Source organism: Periplaneta americana, chromosome 12 (genome assembly GCF_040183065.1).
Source record: "Periplaneta americana isolate PAMFEO1 chromosome 12, P.americana_PAMFEO1_priV1, whole genome shotgun sequence".
NCBI lineage: Eukaryota > Metazoa > Arthropoda > Insecta > Blattodea > Blattidae > Periplaneta > Periplaneta americana.
Genome location: NC_091128.1, coordinates 81,950,572 through 81,973,701, shown reverse-complemented (window position 1 = coordinate 81,973,701; position 23,130 = coordinate 81,950,572). Strand labels below are relative to the sequence as shown.

The following is a 23,130-nucleotide window of genomic DNA, read 5'->3' as shown; positions in this document are numbered from 1 at the left end:
ATGTGTGTCCTTCCCCACGAATTATTAATTTGTAACGAATATGAAGAAGGTTTTTAATGGTAAATTGGAGGTAAAGATAGGCAGATGAAATGCCAAAAACAAGATTTATAATATAAATATTCCAGTAACAAAATAAATCTAATTAATGTCGGGGGCAGCAGCACTATTCGTTATTGTAGATTTTTGTGTCATCAGTGCCATCTCTTGCCGCTAGTTGTTATTAGGTCACTGTACGTTTCGACTTCATGTCACCTTTGGTTTATTATGTACTCTTGATTTGTGCATGTTTAATGTTCACTTGTGCCTGTTCAAATACTCGTCAAATTTTCTAGACTGTTGTGTGGGGATATTACAGCACGACGAACTACGAAGGGCCATCGGTGATAACGAAGATGGCTGGGATGGAGAGTTATCAAGGTTTTTCACATGACCGTCAGTGTGTTTTAGATCGAACAGTTCAAAATAGGTATGGTGGTAGAGGTGATATTCTGCCCCATACAGAAGTCGGTTCTCAATCGCGAATGCCTTCTAAAACGTTCGACGATGCATCGTTGGATGATGATGGTAAGTCCGATTTTGGAGGGTGTAACTGCAGACTGATAATCGAGACATTTATTTTGATAAAGGCCAATTTTTTTTTTTACTTCTGGATGTACTCCCCATTTACCTACAACAGAATGGAATATCATACGTCTTGCCGAAATTAGTTGCTGAATAAGCGTTATTAAGTGTTTACAATGATATGGAGAGCTTGCTGGTGATGCAAGGATTTACAGAGATGACTGGTCGATGAAGGTACTTTCATATAATTATTTTGAGGTTAGATGTTAATAATTTTATATTTTCGAAAGGAACTCGTAAAAATTACCGCTATACTTCAGAATACCGCGTAACTATGAAGTAGCAGATAATATTCTCCAAAATCACGATGTTATTTACTCCAGTTGTGATGGCATATTGCTTTTTGGTAATGGCATATTATTGACACTGGTCTGTCATTAGATCTATGCAGTTGCCACCTAGAATAAAAATCATACGTAGGAATAAAATAATGTCGGGATTTCAGTAGAAAGTAGATAATAGGGTAGACTTTGAATTATCTAAATTATTCTTGTCTCGTGATGGTAGGCCTACATTTCTGTCAAAATTTGCACAGTAATAATATCTGCCCTATTGTAACCTGCAGTAATGATGGCAGATCTAAGCAGTCTACGGATGTTACGTTTATTCGTTATTTAAGTGCTCGTAATAATGCTCGTATTGTGGCAGCGAGCCCAAGGACAAAACGTAATTTCATTTAGTGACATTGAATGCAATTTTACCGTCAACCTGTTTCCCCATGAATTGCTATTAGGCTGATGGTTTGTGTTACTAGACCTATATAATTTGAAGTTTCTAAGCACCAACTAAAGCACAAAGCCTATCAAAATTAGATCTGCTATGTTTATAAAAATAATAATCATATCAGTAGGCCTACATACGACGAATGTGTCTATATATGGTTAGGCCATCTTTCCGCAATAGAGGTCCAGGTCACATATATTAAAAAATATATACAATTCCAGAAAAGAAAAAAAATCACCCGAGTCTTGATGAGAGTCCACCTGTATGTAGGCAACAAGTTTCGCACGACTGTCCACAGTATATATAGGCCTACAGGCGCTTTTGTTTACTGCACATGCGCAATGCATTGCATCTGGAACTTTGTAAAATTTGGCGGACCATTTTTTTTTTTATCCTGGAACTGTACATAGGCCTATATTTTAATTTAATTTTCAACGTTTTCTTATGATGACATATTGTCAACCTCCTTACACTCAAATAGGAAAGTTATTATACTCTGGAAACCTAAGCGCAATAAGATGTATGAGGGTTCTGTTCCATGGATGGAGTAGCCTATCTGGAGCGTGATATTATTGTAAAAGCAGAAAGCTCTTAACTCCTTCACCATCTTGTTGGACCTTCAGGTCACATGCTGCACTTGGGAAATTTTTAATCTAGAACTATGTACAGGCTGTGTAAGAAAATGTGTATGAGATTATTATCGGTATGATAATTAGGTTATGCTATTGCTTTGGCATGTGTCAGCTGTGGAAAGCATTCAGTGTTTTGGAACAACAACTTTGTTATGGTGAGAAACATAATATAGCCCATACTTTTGAAAAATTCCCCTATTTGTGTCCCTGAATAAGAAACTTCTCATCACGACTGAAATAGGACCAAAAAGAACTCAGAAAGTCGAACTGTAGGCCTAGACCCTTGCTCCTTACAGACAATATAATGGTAATTCTCCTGATTAACTGTACCACTGCCGTGACAGGTCCAGGAGGAATTACTAGGGCAATGATCTTCATGCCTAATTGTTATTGTACATATAGTAACACTGAGGACGCATTATTAGGAATTTGTCCTGGACCTCTGGACAGAGTGGAAGCTCAAGAAAGAGAAGCAAAAAGAAAAAAAGTTGTGCGTCCTGTGGTACAGTTAATCAGGAGAATCACTTTATGTGGGTTATTGTAATGAAATTTTAGCACTGTGCTTTCCTTTCGGTTTCTACCAAAACTCACGTCGTTAACAACTCTAACCTATTTGTAATACTTAGTGTTGAAATCCTTCTACCTCTTGCACAATTCACTCCATTCTTACAGTACGACTTGATCTAGAATCCATCGTGGGTATTTTACACTAGCGACACCAACTTACCTATCCCCTCACCTAACCTCTCGTTACTTAGTTATCCCTTCGTCTAACCCACTGTAACCTTGTCACAGCCTACTCGATCTCATATATCAGTTATCCTCTCATCTAAGCTATCCTCTCATCTAAGCTAGCCTAATTTTTTAATTCACAATAAGTTATTTACGGAAATACAAGCTGGCAGGGGGTAAAAAACAGTACAGTGCACATTATCACTGCTGTCACCAATATGTGCCAGAAACAATAAACCCCATAAGTAAATAATTATGCCTGTTGGTCCATGAAGGGCCAAGGTCGACCAGCCGGCTGCTGACTCACGTCCACATCTGCAGAGATGAACTATCATCCAATCAGTACAGAGGTAACGTGTGATCAGCAGAATATTCTCCCAGCCAAATTATCACTTGACAAGAATTTGCACAAACATTCATTACACTTTTACTTTGGGCTATTCAAATTCAAAACTTGCACTAGTATTTAGCTCGTATGTCAAACGAAATTACTGCTAATTTTTCATTTCAATATAAATAGGGTTTTGTTGTGACCCAATCAAATATGTGTCTCATAGCCTCTCAATTGGTCTGTCCATCGTCCTCATTGGTATATTGGTTACCATCCTGGTTGTTGGTACCAAGATTTGTGGGTTCAAGTCTGGCAGAAGCTGATGGATTTTAAACAGCGTGAAATCCTGAGCTTGACTTTCTCATAGAACCTAGAGCAAGTAAGCTATAAGACCCAAATTCAGTATCTTAAATTTACAGCACACATCGTGATATAGGTCTCAAGGCAAAATTTTTTGGTCATTTACTATAACAAACATTCAATTTTCACACTTAATAACATCAGAAGTTGAAAGCATTTTTAAATACAGGACTAAAAATGGACGGTTTCACGAACCGGAATGCTCTGTTATTTTTGTGGAAATGATGGTGTTGGTGACTATGACGGAATTAATGACCAATAAGATGATATCAAGTATTACTGTGCAAAATATATATATAATTAATTGAAATATTTATAAACATATCGAGTAATATGAAAATTTCAGACACATGTCTTCAGAAATTTTTATCCCTTTTCATATTTATATAAAAGGAAATGACTAATGGTAGTCACGTCATTTAGTCATTTATATAAAAATGCACACATCTTTAATAATAATTTATTTCGACGTGTAGATCTATATTATTGCTAGTGAAAGAGAGTGATTTCAGGTCCCAAACTTATGACTAGAACCTTTGTTTTGCATTCTTTGAAATGGATAGGCCTACTAAGGCTGCAGTTTATACAATAAGAAATTCGATTCACTGCCTAGCAGTGGTCTATGACATCTGGTCATTAGCGCGATATGGAGTGATCAAGTATTGCCAAGTTCTTGTCCTTTTAATTTCATTAATGCCACGTTATTGTTCAGAACCTCAATGATACCCAGTAAAAGCAGTATCGGCAGTGCTGTTGTCAATATTTTTAATAACCTAATTCATGCTTGATTGAAAAAGTATTGAAATAACTTAGGTATTAAATTAGCCATTGGCATAGCTCAGTTGACTGAGGCACTTGCCTGCCTATTCTTCGGAGTTGCGCTCTGGCATGGGTTCAATTCCCACTTGGGCTGATTACCTGTTTTGAGTTTTTTGCCTGAGTTTTTCCCCAATTGTAAGACGAATGTCAGGTAATCTATGGCGAATTCTCGGCTTCATCTCGCGAAATAGCATCTTGCTATCACCAATCCCATCAACGCTAAATAACCTAGTAGCTGATACTGGGTCATTAAATAACCAAGTAAAAAAAATACCAAGTTAAAATAATCTGGAATGACCATAGCCATTTTTACGACCTGGAATGGAAAGGTTCCTTAAATTCACGAACTGGAATGGCCTGCTCTGGTCCATTTGGAGCCCTGATTAATTATAATATAGGCCTACTGTTACTCACCTCTTACCCTCTTCCTGGCCATAGAATTGGGACTACCCTATAAGTAGTTTCTAACTTCGACTGTTTTGTGTTTAAAGACATGGTTAAAACACGCAAAAATTAACAACCATAATAGTAATATCGAAAAATGAACACATGTCTGTTGTGTGAATTCATTCAGTTCCTAGTCTTGTTTGTAAAGATTAGAGAGTAAGAAAATTTGTATTTCTGCATCCATATCCTAGTTCTTTGCAATTCCTTGGATATCCTTGTCCTTATAATACCATTTATTACCCTTTTCCAGAAGTTGGAGTCCGTCTGAGCGTGCCACTAAAGTCATATGAAGAGATTCCATTTGATGATGAGTATGGTAAGATGAGACACACTTGTAGAGTGCGGAATGATGTGTGAGAAACAAATTTCTTGCATAAATATTGTTCCAGTTTTATTGCATTTGGATTCATTTTTCTCCCTCTGTATTGAGACTTTTCTAATACCTAATTGACTGACACACAGGGCTTGGATTTTGAAGATGCTGGTTTTTATATCAGAGGCAATGCTCATATGTACATCTACAGTATTTATACTGTTTGGTTACAATAATATATACGGTATGCGTATATTTTTTTTACTTGTAATATATACAATATATTCGGCCCATGTTAATAGAAAAAAAATGAAAGGATTTAATTGAATGGAAGTTCAACTTCGGCTGCCATTGAAATACTTATGTCATATTCGATAAATTCAATGTGAACAAGCCCATTCTGTATTATTGCCACATTTTCTTTCTTAATTACCAATATATCAAAGAAAAATACTAACATTAAGAACTGCAGCCCCTTCAAATTCACAGAAAGCAAGTTTTCCGTCTCTTCTTTCACTCTCACTGTTGTACTTTTCATTACATAAGCTGGATATTGAAAGTATGTATTGTAACTCTTGCACTTTTTCCACTTGGAGATGATGAGTAGCTGTCATAGTGAAATTCTCGATTGTTACTGGTGGAAGCAAAAATATGATTGGAGTGTCCAGCCTAAAAGGAAAAGTATTAATTGGAAGGGTCAGACTAAAAGACTGTTACTGCTAAGTGAACAACAGCAAAGACTTCATTGGTGGTTAATGAAGAAAACGTGGCAATAATATAAGAGGAATCCGCATATATACATAACCTACTGTGAAGAGTTTATATTATGATTAATGGGAAAAGTTGCAATATATTTAAAATACAGCACCTTCAACTCAAGATGCAACCCAGGCACTGGCAGGAGGGCAGTACTCTCAAGTGGTAACACCCAGCGGTGTTGTGCGGTAATTGAATTGCCAAGTGGCCCGGCATGCATTCTTCCTACCCGTATTTAGTGTTAGTTTATCTAATGTAAAATTAATTTCATGGTATTTATTTCCTTACCTTAAGATATAAGATGTTCAAAATGACATCCACCATCTTCAGTACAATGCTCACACCGGCAAAGAAGATGCTGAAATACGCGATCCAATTTCTGCCTTGAAATCCTGGAGATCATAGCCTGAATATTTTCTTGAAATTACTCTAATGTATGAGCATTGTTCACATACACTTCATGTTTTAACATACCCCAAAGATAAAAGTTACATGGTGGTGAACACCATGATAAATTTAAACTTAAACAGAGCACAGTTCACGAAACATGTTAAATGAAATCTAAAACTGAGCAAATACGTACACACCATACAGAAAACAAACTAACACTAATTGCATGCTGGGTCACACAACACTGCTGGGTTTTCCCTCTTGAAATACTGGCCTATCTGCCCGCTGCTGCACAACACCGCTTGGTTTTCCTACTATAGAGAATGTCTATTGTTTGCCCACCTGCCGTGACCAGGGTTGTGTCTTAAAGTTGAAGGCGCTGTATAATGTTGTTCAGTTGTGTATTGACATGGACGCCAAACAGATGCTTGTGTAATACTTGTGTAACTATATCAATTTAATACAAGTTTGACATTATTCACGTACAGATAGATGAATAACATTTACAAAATATCCTCATGTGCTTATGTACTGTATACCAGTTAATTGCTAATTGTCTACGGCTCAAAAACAGTTCTGTCCTCTTAATCAGATATTTATGTACAGTTTAGGAAAAAAAGTTTGTCGCACAGATACTTATGAGTCCCAAAAAGAAGGCAGTGTGCATGACAGACATACAACGAAACAAAACTAATTTTATTACCTCAACTAGTCCTTCTCTTGTGAACCAGGTCGCTCATCCTCTGATCATGCACACTACCTTCTTTCTGAGGCTTTTGTTTCTGGAGGGGGAGAGGGCTATGCAATTTGGTGCAGTTATTATATCAGAAAAAAGTGTTTACAATCCTTAATTTCGTGGGGGGGGGCTTAAGTCGGAGGTCCCTTTTTCCAAATATAAGGGGGCTGCAGGTAAGCCCAGTCAGTTGGGAATGCTGGTCACCTCTTTATCTCGAAAACAATAACTCGATTTTGTCTTCCGACTGGTGCTGCACTTTTGGAAGGATGACATTAACTATGTGCAAGACTCTTTTGTAGTAGTTGAAGCCTAGCTGTTGCGAGGAGTGCTTGTATGTTTTTTGATTGATATTCTTGTAAATCAAAAGGAACTTCAGGCTGGTGCTGTAAGTAATTAATCTTGTTTTATTTAATACTTACACACTAGGAATATACCCACACATGTTGCTAGTCAATGAGTAGCAGTTTGGTATTGGTACCTACATTCATTAATATATCGTTGTATTTTTACAAAATGTCTGCAATGAAGGCAGTACCGGTCAACTGACCGCCATTGCCTTCACTATACCGGCATTACCTTCGCGTGAATATAACCTTTCGAAATGAATCTCATGCATTGTCAAGTGATATAGTTTCATTCTTAATAGTTCACGCGTTTAATATTACTCAGTTATTTTTTATTTAATTGCTTATTCATTAGTTAATTAATTAATTATGTATCTAGTCATCTATTTATTTATTTTTGTATTTCCTTGAGATGGTTAGCAAATACAGGCGTAAGACAAACAGAGGCAGCTAGACAGCAGAAGATCTTCAGAGAGCTGTAAGAGCTATACAGGATGGAAAGTCCATCAGGTCAGTGTCGAAGTCTACTGGAATCTCCTTCAGCACAATTTAGGAGAGGATAAGTAAGCAGAACTATAATGATCCTAAATTAGGAAAAAAAAAATCAATTTTTACTCCTGACCAAGAAGCAGAGATGTGCAACCAGTTAAAAGTTTTTGGCAAATTTTTTCTAAGGTATAACGACAAACGATGTAAAGTGTGCAGCCTTTGAGTTTGCTGAAGTAAATAAAATAGAACATCCATTCTCCAAAGAAACAAAAGCGACAGGACGTTACTGCCTTGAAGGTTTCCTGAAGCGAAACCCTTCTTTGTCTTTGAGAAAATCAGAGGCAGTAAGTATTAACTGCATTAAAGGTTTCAATAAGGAAGAAATCTAGAAATTTTACACTAATCTTGAGGATGTTTTTCTAAAGTATGAATTCTCAGCATCATGTGTCTACAATGTGAACGAAAGAGGGATTGGAACAGTCCAAGAACCTGAAACTATTTTGGCACCCAAAGGCCAAAAACAAGTAGGAGCAGCTACAAGTGCAGAGCGTGGTACACACGCCACTGTGATGTGTGCCATGAGTGCTGCTGGGAACTATATTTCCCCGATGTTTATATTTGCTCGCAAACGAATGCATCCGACTCTTGAAAAAGGCAGATCTCCTGATGCACTGTACAGCTGTTCCAAAAATGGGTGGTCCAATGAACTCTTCTTAATGTGGTTGGAACATTTTGCCCATCACTCCCGTCCTACTCCAGAAAACCCTAACCTTCTGATCTTTGTCAACCATTACTCACATTGCACCTTAGAGGCATATGAATTCTGCAGGGTGAAAAGTACTGTTATGGTTTCATTGTTACCCCACACTTCTCACAGAACCCAGCCACTTGATGTGACATTCTTTGGACCTCTCAAGACGGCATTTAATAAGGAGTGTGACACCTACATGAAAATGAACAAGTAAAAGTGTATCAGACCTGATGATCTTGCAGATTTGTTCAACAAAGCATATGCCAGAGTTGCTAACATAGCGAATGCTTTGTCAGGTTTTGAAGCAACAGGAATTTTTGCTTTAATTCCCAATTTATCTCCAGATTCTGCTTATTATAACCCTGATCTTCACCTAGCCACATCACAGTGTAATCCCTCTAATCAGTCAAATATCTTCATCTGATACTGTTTCTGTTCCAAGTGCAATATTGCAGTCAACCGTTTCTGTAGCTGTCAGTGAAACACAAGGAGAAAAGGAAAAACGCAATTACATAGAAATCAGTATTTCCGAAATTTTGAATGAGGTATCAGCTGGACGTAGTATATCTAACAGTAGAAGATCAGGAGGAACGAAAAAGCAGCACTCTGAAATACTCACTTCTACACCTATGAAGAAAACGTTTGAGGCTAAAAAACAGAAGAAACTGTCGCAGAAAGAAGAAAAGAAATAAGATCCTAAAAGATCTGCTGCGAAGAGATCTGATGCAAAGAAAAAACTCCCAAAGAAATTGTTTGAATCTTCATCAGAGGATAATGATCTCGTCAATGTGATAACACTGATGATGAACTGGAGATTGACAGAGAGAAGTGCTTTCTGTGCAATGGTTATGGTATGAATGCTGAATTATGATATCAAGCTGGGGAAAGTGGTTACCTGCAGAATGTAGTGGTTGTGATAGTGCCGAAGGGTATGAATGTGACTACTGTCTTAGTATGACTCATTAAATTCCGTTCAGAGACCTAAGAAAAACATTTATTTATATCTAACTGAAAACATATAAGATTGTGTTTCATGTAATTTCCTTAAGGCGGATTTGTAGCTAACAAAATATTGTATGCAGTTCTTTTGTTTTTTTTTATATATAATTTCTAACTGTTTTGAAGAAAAACAGATACAAACATAAGATTTTTAATTTTCATATTCATTATAACATTGTTTTTGTGTAATTGCATTGACTGGTACACATATTGTAACGTAGAAAATATTAAATAAATCATGTAATAGGTTGTTCCCTTTAAATTCAATTGTAAATTTCATGATCGTTATTACCTTCATGTGCTGGGAATGCCGGTCAATGCAGTGGTCTTTAATTAAACGATTTATATAAAAATTAGCAACTGTTTATAAACTGTTAATAGATGCAGTTGAAAGTGGATAGTTCAACAGTTCTAATACCTTCACCAAACTTCGAATTGGATTATTAGTTGTCTGATACAGTCAGATTTTTCTTAGGTGACCGCCATTGCCTGCATCTCCCCTACTGCTGTTCTTAATAGTACATTCTATTTTAATGCGTTATTATTGGAGACTGATTTTTATTTATAGATTTCTTCCCGATCATTAGACACACTTAAATCTTACTGCAAATTTGATATATGAGGGCTGTTCAAAAAGTAACCTTCGTTTCTGTATAGTGTGAGAAGTAGTCGGGGGAGTGGCGTCATTTTACTTGGCAATACAAAGTAGATCAGTATGCATCCAGCAGTGTGAGGGAGAAGGTCGTGCTGCTGTTTATCTGCTTGTGACTTCGTTCAGAATGAGTGCTGCAATAGAAAATCCTGCCAAGTGTGAAGTGTGAGCAGTGAAACTTTAAAAGAAAAATGGAGAAGAACCATACAGAACAAGCGTTGCAGTTTGCTGAGTTTGGGCATGTTATTTTTGCACAATAATGCCTGCCCCCCCCCCCCCTATTGCCACTCACACTAAGCAACTTCTTCAGCAGTTCAAGAGGGAAATGTTCGATCACCCCATGTATAGTCCAGATTTGGTTCCCAATGATTACTCTCGCTTCACACACATGAAGAAGTGGCTTGCTCCTCAACAATTCGATGAAGAGCTGAAAAGTAGTGTTGAAGGGTGGTTAAAGTCCCAGGTGGCAGAGTTCTATGCAGAGGGGATTTAAAATCTAATTAAAAGATACGATAATATGAAGGGCGACTATGTCATATAGTAGTATAAGACTGTAGCTTTAAAAATATTCTGTACCTGTATGTGCGTTTTTTAAATTACCAAACGTGGATTACTTTGTGTTTATCCTAATTCCATGACTCTAATTCCTGTATAAACGTTACATGCAATCTGTAACATTTTTCTTTTTTTTTTCCATTTTAGATTTGTGGGTTTTTTCTTTATTTTGTCTTTGTTCAATCATTGCATTTATGTTTGAGTATTACGTAATTTTTCTTGATTTTGCGTCACCATTTAGTGAAGTATGTACATATGAAATTATCACTGTCAATAAAATCAGCAATATTCAAACATGAGATTTTACACTGCTCAGTTGTCAGTTTGAGAACATAATTAAGGCTTCAAATGAACGTCGTAGTCTCTTCACTTATCCTAAATAGTTGAAAAATCCTATTTTCTTTATTGTTGCTACAGCAAAGCTGCGCAAAGATGAGGGAGGGGGGGTGAGACAGCTTAGTCGAAAAAATGTTCTTCTTAGTAAAATATAAATATTTAATCGTTACGCGTTTTTCAGTATGTGCAGATATATTTTGGTGTCCATTGGTAAATTGTGTATTTGATTTAATCGTATTCTTTCATTCCAAATGTATTTAGCATGCCTAAAGCTAATCCGTCAAAACTGGTCACTTAACACTTCAGAGACTTCCTTTCTTACTTCAGTGAATATTTCTACCTGTACTGAAATACTTTCTGTATTAATATGTTGTAAAAGTCGTTTACATGTTATTCAGAATATCAATAAACACAACATTTCTCAAGTGTTATGGCACAAACAGCTTATAAGCAAAAGTTTCTTACATACGTAATATAAATCCTCACGTTCAATGAATAAATGTACTTCTTATTCAAATTTTGTATCGTTTTGTGGGTCGTTTTCTACCAATTTTTATGTCATCAGAAGTCAGGCTGTACCATATAATGAAAATGAAGAGCTCTCAGGTTCATTCTGTTTTCATTTTAAATTAGTTTGAGCTGTATGTTACCCACAGTTCTTTTTTCTCACTTCAACAGGATAGAATGAGCTGTGGTTGGAATTCATGTCTGAACTACTTTTGACCAGAAGAATACATGGTAGTACAGAGAGTTAGAAAAATCTCAGTTCACCATCCAGTGGTCATTCACATGCCCTAAGAATATTGTTATTGCTAATTGTCCCATGACTATGAATGAAGGATTAGGAAGAGAGGGGTTGGAGGCAAATCAGAAGACGAAGTTGTTATGTACAGGACTTCCAAGTATACAGTTCTACTAACTACTTCTTTGTATTTAGCTGCCTCACTTCTTAAACTGATTGCACTGCGACTTTTCTAACCACACTGTACAGAGGGTTCCTATGCAGACCGGTCTCAGGTAGTAATGTTTCGTCAGTTTAATGACTGTAGTGCCCATCCAGAGAAAGCTAAGTGATAAAGGGTGGAGTGGGACCGGTCTGCATAGGAAAGCATGCACGGATTTGTCTGTATGGTGGCGTATGACCACTAGCCACTCGCTAACAGATTTTTGTTAGGTAGAGGTTGGAGATTTACCAGTCTTCATAGGAACTCGCTGTACTTTGTAATAAAATGACATTGTTTCAAGCAAAATAACATTGAGAGGAGTGCTTTATATGGAATATGAACTCTTGCAATGTTATAGTTGCATCATAACTTCTTTATGTAGTAAGATGATCTGTTAAAAATACTGGTTTCAAAATTTTTATAAATTTAATTACAGTATATCTAACATTCAGTATTTATGCAATGTTATTTATCTTATAAACGTATTTCCAAATTTTTTAAGAAGCTGCAAGTAGTTAGATTTTTATTTTAGTACGTTTTACACTTTCAGAGTATGAATGAAATAAAATTAGTATAATTCAGATTTTAAATAGGCCTATAAAATATGCAAGATTGGTACAAATACCCCTGAAAATGTTGAAATTTAAAGAACCATTCACAATAAAGTGAATGGCACAGCTTGCCTTCAGGTTATTTAACATAACCATTCACAAAGACTATTGTATATGTTAACATTAAAAGTAAACGAAAGTGTGAATGCAGAAGCTTGCAAACTCCAAACTTTTTCTTTTGTCATAGTATCAGTGATTGTTTGCAATCATCTGTTTACAATATAAGTATGTATTTCCTGAGCATATATAGGATAACATCAAGTTCCCATTGTGAATGTCGGCTTAACTGCTCACTGTTACTGTAATGTTTATGTTCTCGACTTAATATTAAGGTTTTAATTGTGAATGAATCTTAAGTCTGTGCACTCTGATGGAGAAATTCCTGCCCATGGTGAGATCCTAACCATCATGTAAAACATAGCCTATTTACATGCATAACTTTTAATTTGAAAAATTAGTATTTCTTGTGATAAGTTGTGGCATTAATTACACATTTTATCACATTCAAAATGTTTTGCTTTCTTCGTAGTGAACTTATATTAGCTTTGTGGAAAACTTCAAATTAATAGTTGTGATACTTTCTGAAAAAAAAAAAAAAAAAACTGGAAAAATTTAAGTGAAAAAAAAAAAATAATTAAGTAGTGTCTTATGCAGTCATCCATTGAAAAACCAGAAATGACTTTGAAGGAATTGGTGAAACACGCGCAGTTTTTGTATCATTTTGTTCAGAATTGAATGCATTAACTATTTTTTTAACTAATGGTGGACACTTGACTTCCATCATTGACCCAAGTGTCCACATCTAATCAGTGACATACTGAAGCTTGTAGTTCTGTCAGCCATCACAAGGCATTGCCCTTGATGCACCAAATGAGGCAAACTACGTATCGTCGCCTGAATGCAAGAACTAGGTAACTTAATTTTTCATGTTTTGTGACACTGCCTATTTACTTATTTATTTCACTAAGGAATATGTCTATTTTCTTTTACCTATTTGTTATATTGGAAAATAGATGTCGCTGGTATCATTTAGTTCTTGCATTACATTTTGTTCGATTTTTGCTATGCTATAAAAGAGGTAACTAAAAAACGCAAATTTCGAGTTACCTAGTTCTTGCATTCACGTGACTAGATGATAATGATGATTATGATGATGATTATGATGATGATGATGATTAATCGAGCAATGGTGGAATGTTAGTAAGGGAAATGGGAGTACCCCACAAAAACTTACCATTAAATACTATTTTGTCAACTTACAGCTATAATTGATTAAGAGTTTTAATCTGTCATTAGACACTCATATTTACCAAAATTTTCTGTGTTGCATCACTCACAAACTCTTGCATATAAGTTTTTTTGAAGATAATAGCAGAAGTTGGATCAGATACAAAATGCATGTTTTGCTCTACAATAGTGAGACTAAGGATATATGCAAGGAGAGTTGAAGTCAAAAAGAAATCTGGATGTTACTAACAATTCATGCCTGTTCAGATTCCAAATTTTAGGTGAAGAATCTGAGATCAGTGATGTGCCGCATACAGCACTTTTACAGAACTTGGCTATAACAGATTTCAATTCTAATACTTAGCGAGAGAAAAACAAACTTTCTAACACAGTGATAGAAAAAAAAATTACACTGTTACTACATAGAGCATGGTTGCAAGTAGAAGCTATGCATATGTGTGATATGTACTCACATTGCTTGGCCTGATATCGTATTGCAAGGAATGTGTTGACACTTGACAGAATGGTATTGTGAAAAATGCTTGGTTAAAAGATCAATTTGTGTGGAGATAAATTTTTTTCTTGTTTCCATTGTTTAATTTATGTGACTAACAATTCTATTTTCACATACCGACATGGGAGCTGCTAATGAACATAATATGTCGAAACCTCTCCTCAAAATGCGCACATAATGGATCTTCACAGCAGACAAATACAAAAAAGGAAAATTACCTGTGTATACTAAATATAAAAATTTATAGAAAAATTTAGTAATCTCTGGCCTTTAGTAGATAGTGCTCATTTAGCTGGTGCAGTGCATTGAGTGAACAGCATTGCCTCACTTTCCACATGACAGGGCAAGTATTCATGCAGGATGGCAATTCAACTACATAGCCGCCATTATTTCTTGATTGTACATTCCAGGTAAGTTTTCACACTCTTGTAGTTAATATGGCAAGCTAATTTTTTAAAATATATTTTGTATATCTGCTGTGGACATCTGCGCAGTTTGAAGTTAGTCTTGTTATGGGCTCATCAGTTTCCCTTGTGGGCAAGCATAATGGTAAAGTTGATTATGAGGGGAAGAGGAGAGAGGGCAAGAGTGCACAAGTGTAATAAGGCACAATGTATTTTATTATTATTTAATATTGGTAATATCTTATTGCTCTTAATTCATAAATTTAAACTTTATGGTAGGTAAGTTATGTATGTAGGCCACAGCTGTGGCACAAGTGCTAGTGTGCTGGTCTTTCATCCACACATCTCCAGTCAGGCTGTGATGGAATCTGTGGTGGACAAAGCATATGTTGCAGAGAGTTTTTCTCTGTACTTCCGTTTCCCTCTTTGATTCTACCAATACTCTCCACCTTCTCCTCATCTCATCTATCATATTATGTAGTAATAAAAAGTAGACTAGAATGAAGTCTTGGGGTAGTACTGGTTTCTGATTTTGATACAGGAAAGGCTCCACCTGTCAGAGCTGGGCAATCACTGCAGTGCACACAAGGGTCAAATCAAGTTTAAGCACAGGGACTAGCCCTCGAAAAGCCAAGCCAAGTTATGTATATAAATGATAAAGGATTTGTACAGAGTTCTCTGCTGTCCGTAATAGGTTTGGAACATATAGCCTACAGAAGTGCAGATAGAGGGTAACTGTGTATATATTCTTATATACAACAAACTATAAAAATTCAGAAGTTGCCAATGATGTGAATTATTTTTTCAGTAGTAGTTTCTGACTTGCTATTGTTAACCATATATGAATGGACAAGACAGTAAATCTTCTTGAAAATAACACAACGTTCCAACTGCAGTTCTGCTTTTTTTTTTCCTCGAGACATAATTTTAATATTTGGATGGAGGGACTGGAGGCACATAATATTAATATCTGGACAGAGGGAATGAAGGCAGTTACTGGAACGAAGGTCCAGCCTTTGCTAGCTCTTTAAATAATTTACATTTATTATTGAAGCACTGTTACTTACGGACCTGTTCTAAATCTACGTATTACTCTGTTAAAACATTTATTAAATTTACATACTTAGACTTCAACAAATAAAATTTGTTAACACAATCTCAAGGGAAAAAATGGAATTCTCTGCGTCATAATACACAGTTAATTCCTGATGTACCACGAAAATCATCTGTAGCTGCATTTAGATTGGCAACAGGTCATAGAATTGGAATATATGTCACCTAATTGCCCATTGAGCAACTCAAACCAAGAAATGGATTCGGAACACCTCAAAATCTGTGCCTCATTGGCTGATCATGATAATATCTTTGAAAAATATTTGAATGCATGAGGTCAAATGACTTTATTGTTAAACGCCTGACATTAGAAAACAACAACAACATTTATTATTAAGAAAAATGGATGTAGCAATTACCAAAACTTGTTCTGTTGTGGTATTACATGCATTTCTGTTGTAGTGTACTATTTCTTCCTCCCCCCCCCCCATTTTGTGTTCAGTCATGTAGAATATGAATTATTACATTTTTTGTTTGAACATAAAGTTGTAATATGTGAAATTGTGTTATGTTACAGATATTGCTATTACTAGATACATCGGTGTTGGTGTGGGTTTGGCAAGTCTCATCACAGAGAACTTACTGAGCCATCCATTTGTTGTCCTGAGACGCCAGTGTCAGGTAGGCTTTGTGTCAAAGTCTTCTTTTTTTATGTTTCTCATCCTCTGTAAACTAATTATATCGTATTTCATAGATTTCTAATTGATTCAGTTTTATCTTTATATAGTGAAACTTATCTTTAACTGAATTTCATAGGGTTAGACAGTTTCAGTTATTTACACATTTATAAAAGAAACAGTATAGACATATATCCCATGTGCCCACTGATAACAAACTATTATTAATTAATTGTTATTTTTAGCATGTGCTTAGTTTTTAGCATTTCAGAAACTTAAAGTTTTTCATCTTCAGACATTTACACAGCATATATTGGAGTGTAGGCTTTCACGGCCGGCGTCAATAGTAGAAAAGTTTTCCGGGCTATGAGGCCGTGGTCTGTTGGTTGTGAGACCAAACGTTTCGTTCACTGCTGCGGTGAACATCTTCAGTGGTGTGTATTGCTGGTGCGGCTGGTTCTACTGCGTGTGCCGATTACAGTCTGCGCTGGCTGCATCATTGTATATATAGTGCGGGAGCTTATCCACACACCATCTTTACAAAGAACTTTACCTTTTTGTTCATTGCAGTAAAAAAACTCATTCACCTTCGAAATTTTAAAATGTACCTTTTTATCCTTTGGTACACCATGACCATAAAATGAATCAGACATGTTAGATAGCTTATAAAATTTTCGCCACCAAACTTTGAAGTTAACCACATCATTACCTGTGACTCATTTTACTTTGAACTTAGACGAGTTCTCAGTAATCTCATTAGCAGCATTTTCATCACTTTAACTATCTTGTAACAAAATACTCAAAACAGATAATAATAGTAAGGACAACACTTAATCAGCAATAGACAGAATAAAACACTAATCCAGCTGTGGTGAAATCAGCTGTTGGGTGCGACAGTGCTGTTGTCAGCTAGTGTGGCAGACTAGTTTATTTGAAAAACACTATATGTGATGTTAGTTGTGGGGGTTTTTACAATAAGTGCATATTTCTTGTCCAATTTTTTACATGTTAGTCATGCTAGATATAAGGTTTTTATATCAAAAGATGCGCATTCATGCTGGCAATCAAAATCCACAAAAAAAAAACGCATTTTGTAAAAAAATGTCGGTTGTGGTGTTTTTACAATAAACTATTCAATTTTCAGTGGCTTACATTACTTTCACTACCATGTTCAAGTCAGTCAAATCCAATATAATTTATTAGATTCCATAGAAAAATAATGTTAAAATGTTTCTTCTTATATATCGTCCCTCCTCTGGCAAACTAGCAAAAGTGAAAAATAAGCGACCCTGCACTTAAGGTCTATATTGCACTGTTAAATAGTGCAATATAGACCTTAAGTGCAGGGTCGCTTATTTTTCACTTTCACTAGTTTGCCAGAGGAGGGACGATATTAAATCACTCATCAGAAAGCTCCATTAGCAGACACACTAGTCTAATGTGGTAGAGTAAGGCACACATGCTCCTTGCTTTATGGTGATTTGACAGCATATTTCAACTATACAGTGGTGCAATAGTGATTCACGTTTAGTAGTAATCAAACTTTGAATTTTAATCTGTTCATGGGCTAGTTAAAATATGTCATATACAATATTTCTTACTGATACTGGGTGATGCCAGTGACACCCACCACACACACACAGTCTCTGTAGTGAACGTAAGCATGAGTATCTCATACATTATTCAGTAATGTATCACATGGTGTTTTTTTTTTTTTTCTGTTTAACCCGATTTTCGTAAGTCCAGTATGTCTACTAAACACATTGTAGTTATTTATCGATCATATATTTGGCTAGAAGTGTTTTCAACTTCTAATGAATTATTCATACAAGTGTAATCCCATTGTAAGTTGAGGACACTTTTAGTCAAGTTTAAGTAAGAGTGTAGTATCCTAAGAGATAATATCGCACCCTTAAAATAATACTGTCGTTACTACCAAAAGTTAGTTTTGAGTAAATGCAAGATAAACATTTCAAAGTCGTATGAAAACTCAGGATTATCAAATAACAGTATGAGCCCTGCAGACTTTGCACTTGAATTTAGAAATACGACAGTTCTATTGTTTTATAGAGGGTTAAATAAAGATTACAAAACTACCTGTAATTCAAAATTCAATCTTTGAGAGTTACGACAGTATTATTCTAGGGGTATGATATGGAGGATGCAGTCAATTCTGTATTTATTGTTATATATATATATATATATATATATATATATATATATATATATATATATATATATATATAAACTTTACAAATGAGCACTGTGAACATCCAAATCAGTTATTATGATTTTATATCTTTGACATCTGTTGTAAGGTTTTTTTAATACAGTAACATTCCTGGTAATTAAGCAATACTCTAATGGGAGACATGGGAAGTAGAGGGTTTTGGATGAGGATATCTATTAACGAAAGTGGAACTATGAACAAGTTACCAAATGAGAAATTATTTTTCTCTTCATCACTCCTTCTCCTTTTACTTCCTATTCCCCCTTTCTCTTAGTCTTTCTCTCGAATTATCTTATCTTATATTTTCAGTTAACTTACTATAACTTTTTATTTACTTGCCTTTTGCCATAGCTGGGATTCGATCATATGTCGAGTAATGGTTTGTGTGAACTTACTACTCCAAGGCCTTATCCACTAGACCGCAAGATCTGGTTAGAAAAAATGATTTCAGATCTGCATGATATAGCAATTGAGGGAATTGAAGGGAAGTTTGCGTGGTCCAGGGGGAAATTTTCCATAAGAGGAAATTGCCTTGAATAATGATCAGTAGAATTCGGTTACCAAGATAGAAGTGAAAGCTGGAGGAGTGTGGTTTAAAACCGGACATTGATTTATATGATGGATGCGAAAATAAGGATTCATTTAAGGAAAAGATAAAGTGTTGCAGAAGTGAGAATATAGTGCAATTAAATAAAGCAAAACTGTTGCGACAGGGAATATTGTGAGAGAAGATCGTATTACGACATAATTAAGAGAACAGGGAAAAATTTCGTCCATATAAAAAATATGCCTTGGACCTTTATTGCGGAAAGCAGTCATGTAAGTATATGCCATTCGGTAGCTCGTGAAACCTACCTGCACATCAAGGGAAGAAGAAAGTGGATTGAGAAGCTTCCCTCTCTCGCTATACTTCTACTTGTAGCAAGCTAGCTCACTTATCCCCACCACAAGGTTCTTACTGTAATCTGCAGTGCATGAAAGCATTTGGTTTCACGAGATAATGGATGACCTATTGTGAAATACTCCAGTGCTTCATAGAAGGCATTAATAAATACACAAACGATTTTGTATGCAAGTGACAAAGATTGTGGCCAGGACCCATGTGGCCCAGGTAACAGTATGAAAGCAGTAGACATGATCAATACTTCATGCACAATTACCATATTTGCTTTGAGAAACTACACTATGTCTTTAAATAATGTTAACACTTACATGGGTAGTGATTCAGTTTATTTTGGGGGCTATATGTTTTCATTTCTTCAAAATAAGGTAGGTCATGGTATTTCCATGGTTACAATGAATTTTTGTAGTAAAAATGGCCACAAGATTCAGCTTGGAGCAAAGATGAAATATTGCAGCATGGATGGAGTGGTTCGCAAAAAAATATGAAGCCTACTTCAGCAGTGATCCACTATCTAGATTAATCATTCACCACATTTATAACATATTCGTCAAAACCAATTCATTTGCAGACAATTGCAAAGTGAACAACAGTCGACCATGAACAGGCCAATCTCTTGAAAACTTAGTTGCTATACCAGTAGCTTTCTTATGCAGTCCAAGCAATCAACAAGATGGTGCAGTGCAGAATCTGGTTTCTCCAGATCAACTGTACGAAAAATCTTAGATATGCTCCTCCGTGCTTTGCTTGGGATGTCTGAACATTCCTTAATGAAACATTTCAATGAAGATGGATTGGTAGAGGAGGACCTATGCATGTTCATCGGATCCTACTCCCTACAATTTTTGACTAAGAGGTAAGATGAAAAACTGTATATATGCAACCAAGCCACGTAATGTTGACAACATGCAAGAGAGAATAACAGTATAATTGCAGCAATTCCATAAAAAATGTGCATCCAAGCCCTACATACCACATGGGAAAGGTTCCTTGTATGTGTTGAACATGATGGTAGTCAACTTAGTGGAGAAATTTTGAAATTATATAAGTGTGAATCACTACCCATATAACTGTTAACATTTTTTTTAGAGACCTGTAGAATGTCAATGGATACAGATGGTGACTACAGAAAATGCTTTCAAAAGATTTATGAATTCTATATGTTGACTGATACCATTGTGATCTTAAAAATAACAGTAAAGTGATGTAGATACTCACACTCTTTGATTGTCGTTTTTGCTTCCATGTTGGATAGTTTCCTGAAATACTAGGCTTTTTTTTTATTAGTATTTCTTTGGTAAATTCACGAGATCACGAAAAAAATTTCTTTATTGACAAGTCTTCTGGAAGTTTAGAACTTTGAGTTCATTTGTATGTATGTTTCTATCTACTCTTCTTAAGAATGTGATCTTAGTGCAAGAATTTTAAATTTTATTTTAGAAACAGTAGAGATTTCTGTTTTTGTGAATTACTGGTATGTATAATCTGTGTAATCAGAATCTTAAATTTTAATTCAGAAAACAATAGGTATGTTTGGTGAACAATGTAAAATTGTATGTCTTTTTCAAGTCTTTCTATCAAAATGGAACTGTCCCCAAACATGAGCTTTGCTCTTTCGGGGTACTTTCATGTAGCGCTTTTTATGTATATGTTATTATTAAATAAATCTAAATCTGAATCTAAAATTTGTGATGTGACTTCTGGAAGAGTATGACCTGCTCTCTACTCTAAGCTGTACTCACTAATCTCCCATTAGTTGTGCTGCAGGTCCACAACAACTCGTGCCGCTACCATCTGGTGCCTGTTACCCTGTTGCCTGTTATCGTACACCTGCACAAACACCAGGGGATCACTACACTATGGAAGGGACTCGGCAGTGTGCTCATGATCAGAGGCATGACCCTTGCAGTCGAGGACCTCATCAGCAAGCTTACTCCCTGGCCCAAGTATGTGGTGAGATGAATTAATGTTCGCGTTTCAGTTTCATTTTTTAATTACAGCATTTATTGAAATATAGTGAGCAGTGCAAACACCTTCATCTGCACTTCAAATATTAGATTAATTATTATTAATTTATCCTTTCTTCCTTTATTGAATATGAACACATCAACAAAGTTTTACATGATGGCAAAATACAGATAATCAATAAAATTTGTGCATAAAGACATGGATATTGGGTCACCTCATGCCCATTACTTTTCATGTTTCAACACAAGAGTTGTTCTCAAAATGTATCCAAGCAAACGTTAAGTCTTCTAAACATACCCAAGGAAATGTTAAGCCCTGTGCTATAGGTATGCTTTCATTTTCAAAACGTATCATTGCACTACTTGTCTGTTTTGCTTGAATGTGAACATGCCTCTTAGGACTACAGGGTGTTTCAATAGAATCTGAATACCGATCCTGATGCAGGCTGCCCATACTAGTGTAGTGCATTACAGGTGCTATGTTCAGTTTTAGTTTGTCGAAGTTTGATATTCACTGATGTTCACTCTGCAGAAGGATGCCTGTCGTGTTTGTTCCACCTTGTTATAAAAATATTTGCTGTCCTAGACTTCTACCCCTTTATGTTTTTAACTGCTTATGGATTTCAGCACAGATCTTGCGATTAATTTTCATATGGAATAAGACGAATTTTGTAATATCTTGGTTGCGTCTCTCATGTTCGAACATTGCAGGACACTAGCCCATATACAACAGGATGTTGCTGATAGGATAGATATTAATCAAAGTGACTTATCTGGGATGAAGATGAGGGATTAAGTTACAGGAGAATGGAGAAAGTTACACAACACAGAACTGCACGCATTATATTCTGACATTATCCTCTGGTTGAGGTTCTGGCTGATATGTACATCTATTATCAGGCAGTATATCCCACTTGACAGTATGTGTCAGAGGGAGAACAATTGTTTGTATGCATCTGAAGTCTGACTAGTGTAATATGTAGCTAGTCGGCAATGTATGCAATGAAGGGGGAAAGGGACTGGCCACCCTACCTCATTGTCTCCTGACCTAATTGCCTCATAATTGTTGTCTTGTTGGTATCATTCGTGAGTTCAGACTTGTCTTTGGACAGTTGACTAAACAAAACATTTCAATAGATTTTCATTAAAACAGTCAGATCAGCCCCTTACAAAAATTATTACATTGGAGTTTAAGTATAAATGTATGTATCTGTAATCACGGTACTTCAGTGTATAATAGTTACTACTTAGAAGCCTTTTTGTTTTTCAGAGAGATCACATGGCACAATTCACTGAAGTCATTTGGCCAACACATATTGCTCAAGTGGTACGTAAGTTTGGTTATTTATTTTAGGTTTGTATCTGCTTTTTATGAAGCATATGTGATATTAAAATTTGTCCAGCGAAAGAATAAAGTGATGTAAACACATGTATGCCATGTATTGTGGGTTCCTATCACCACGGCAAGGCGCGTCCTCAGGTTGCAGATAGAGGAGATGGCCTCCAGATATGGAGGGTAGCTCTGAATTGAATAAGCAGTTGTGGACAGCCGATAAGGAGTGGTCCTCTAGCTTGGGGGTTGGGTGAAGGGCTAACAACCCATCACCGTAAAAAAA

At 35.9% G+C, this 23,130-nt stretch overlaps 1 protein-coding gene across 2 annotated transcripts in view; it reads left to right on the top strand.

The window, feature by feature from the left end:
* Nucleotides 1-305: 305 nt before the first annotated feature.
* LOC138710610 (mitochondrial outer membrane protein SLC25A46-like) overlaps nucleotides 306-23,130 on the top strand; it is a 52,898-nt gene continuing 30,073 nt past the window's right edge. The window contains exons 1-5 of one of the 2 annotated variants that reach the window (XM_069841614.1): nucleotides 306-564; nucleotides 4,916-4,981; nucleotides 16,317-16,420; nucleotides 21,315-21,493; nucleotides 22,785-22,841. In XM_069841614.1, coding sequence (XP_069697715.1) covers nucleotides 393-564; nucleotides 4,916-4,981; nucleotides 16,317-16,420; nucleotides 21,315-21,493; nucleotides 22,785-22,841 — 578 coding nt within the window. In that variant the 5' untranslated portion in view covers nucleotides 306-392. The remainder of the gene's footprint in view (nucleotides 565-4,915; nucleotides 4,982-16,316; nucleotides 16,421-21,314; nucleotides 21,494-22,784; nucleotides 22,842-23,130) is intronic. The other variant, XM_069841615.1, reaches the window with a different exon arrangement.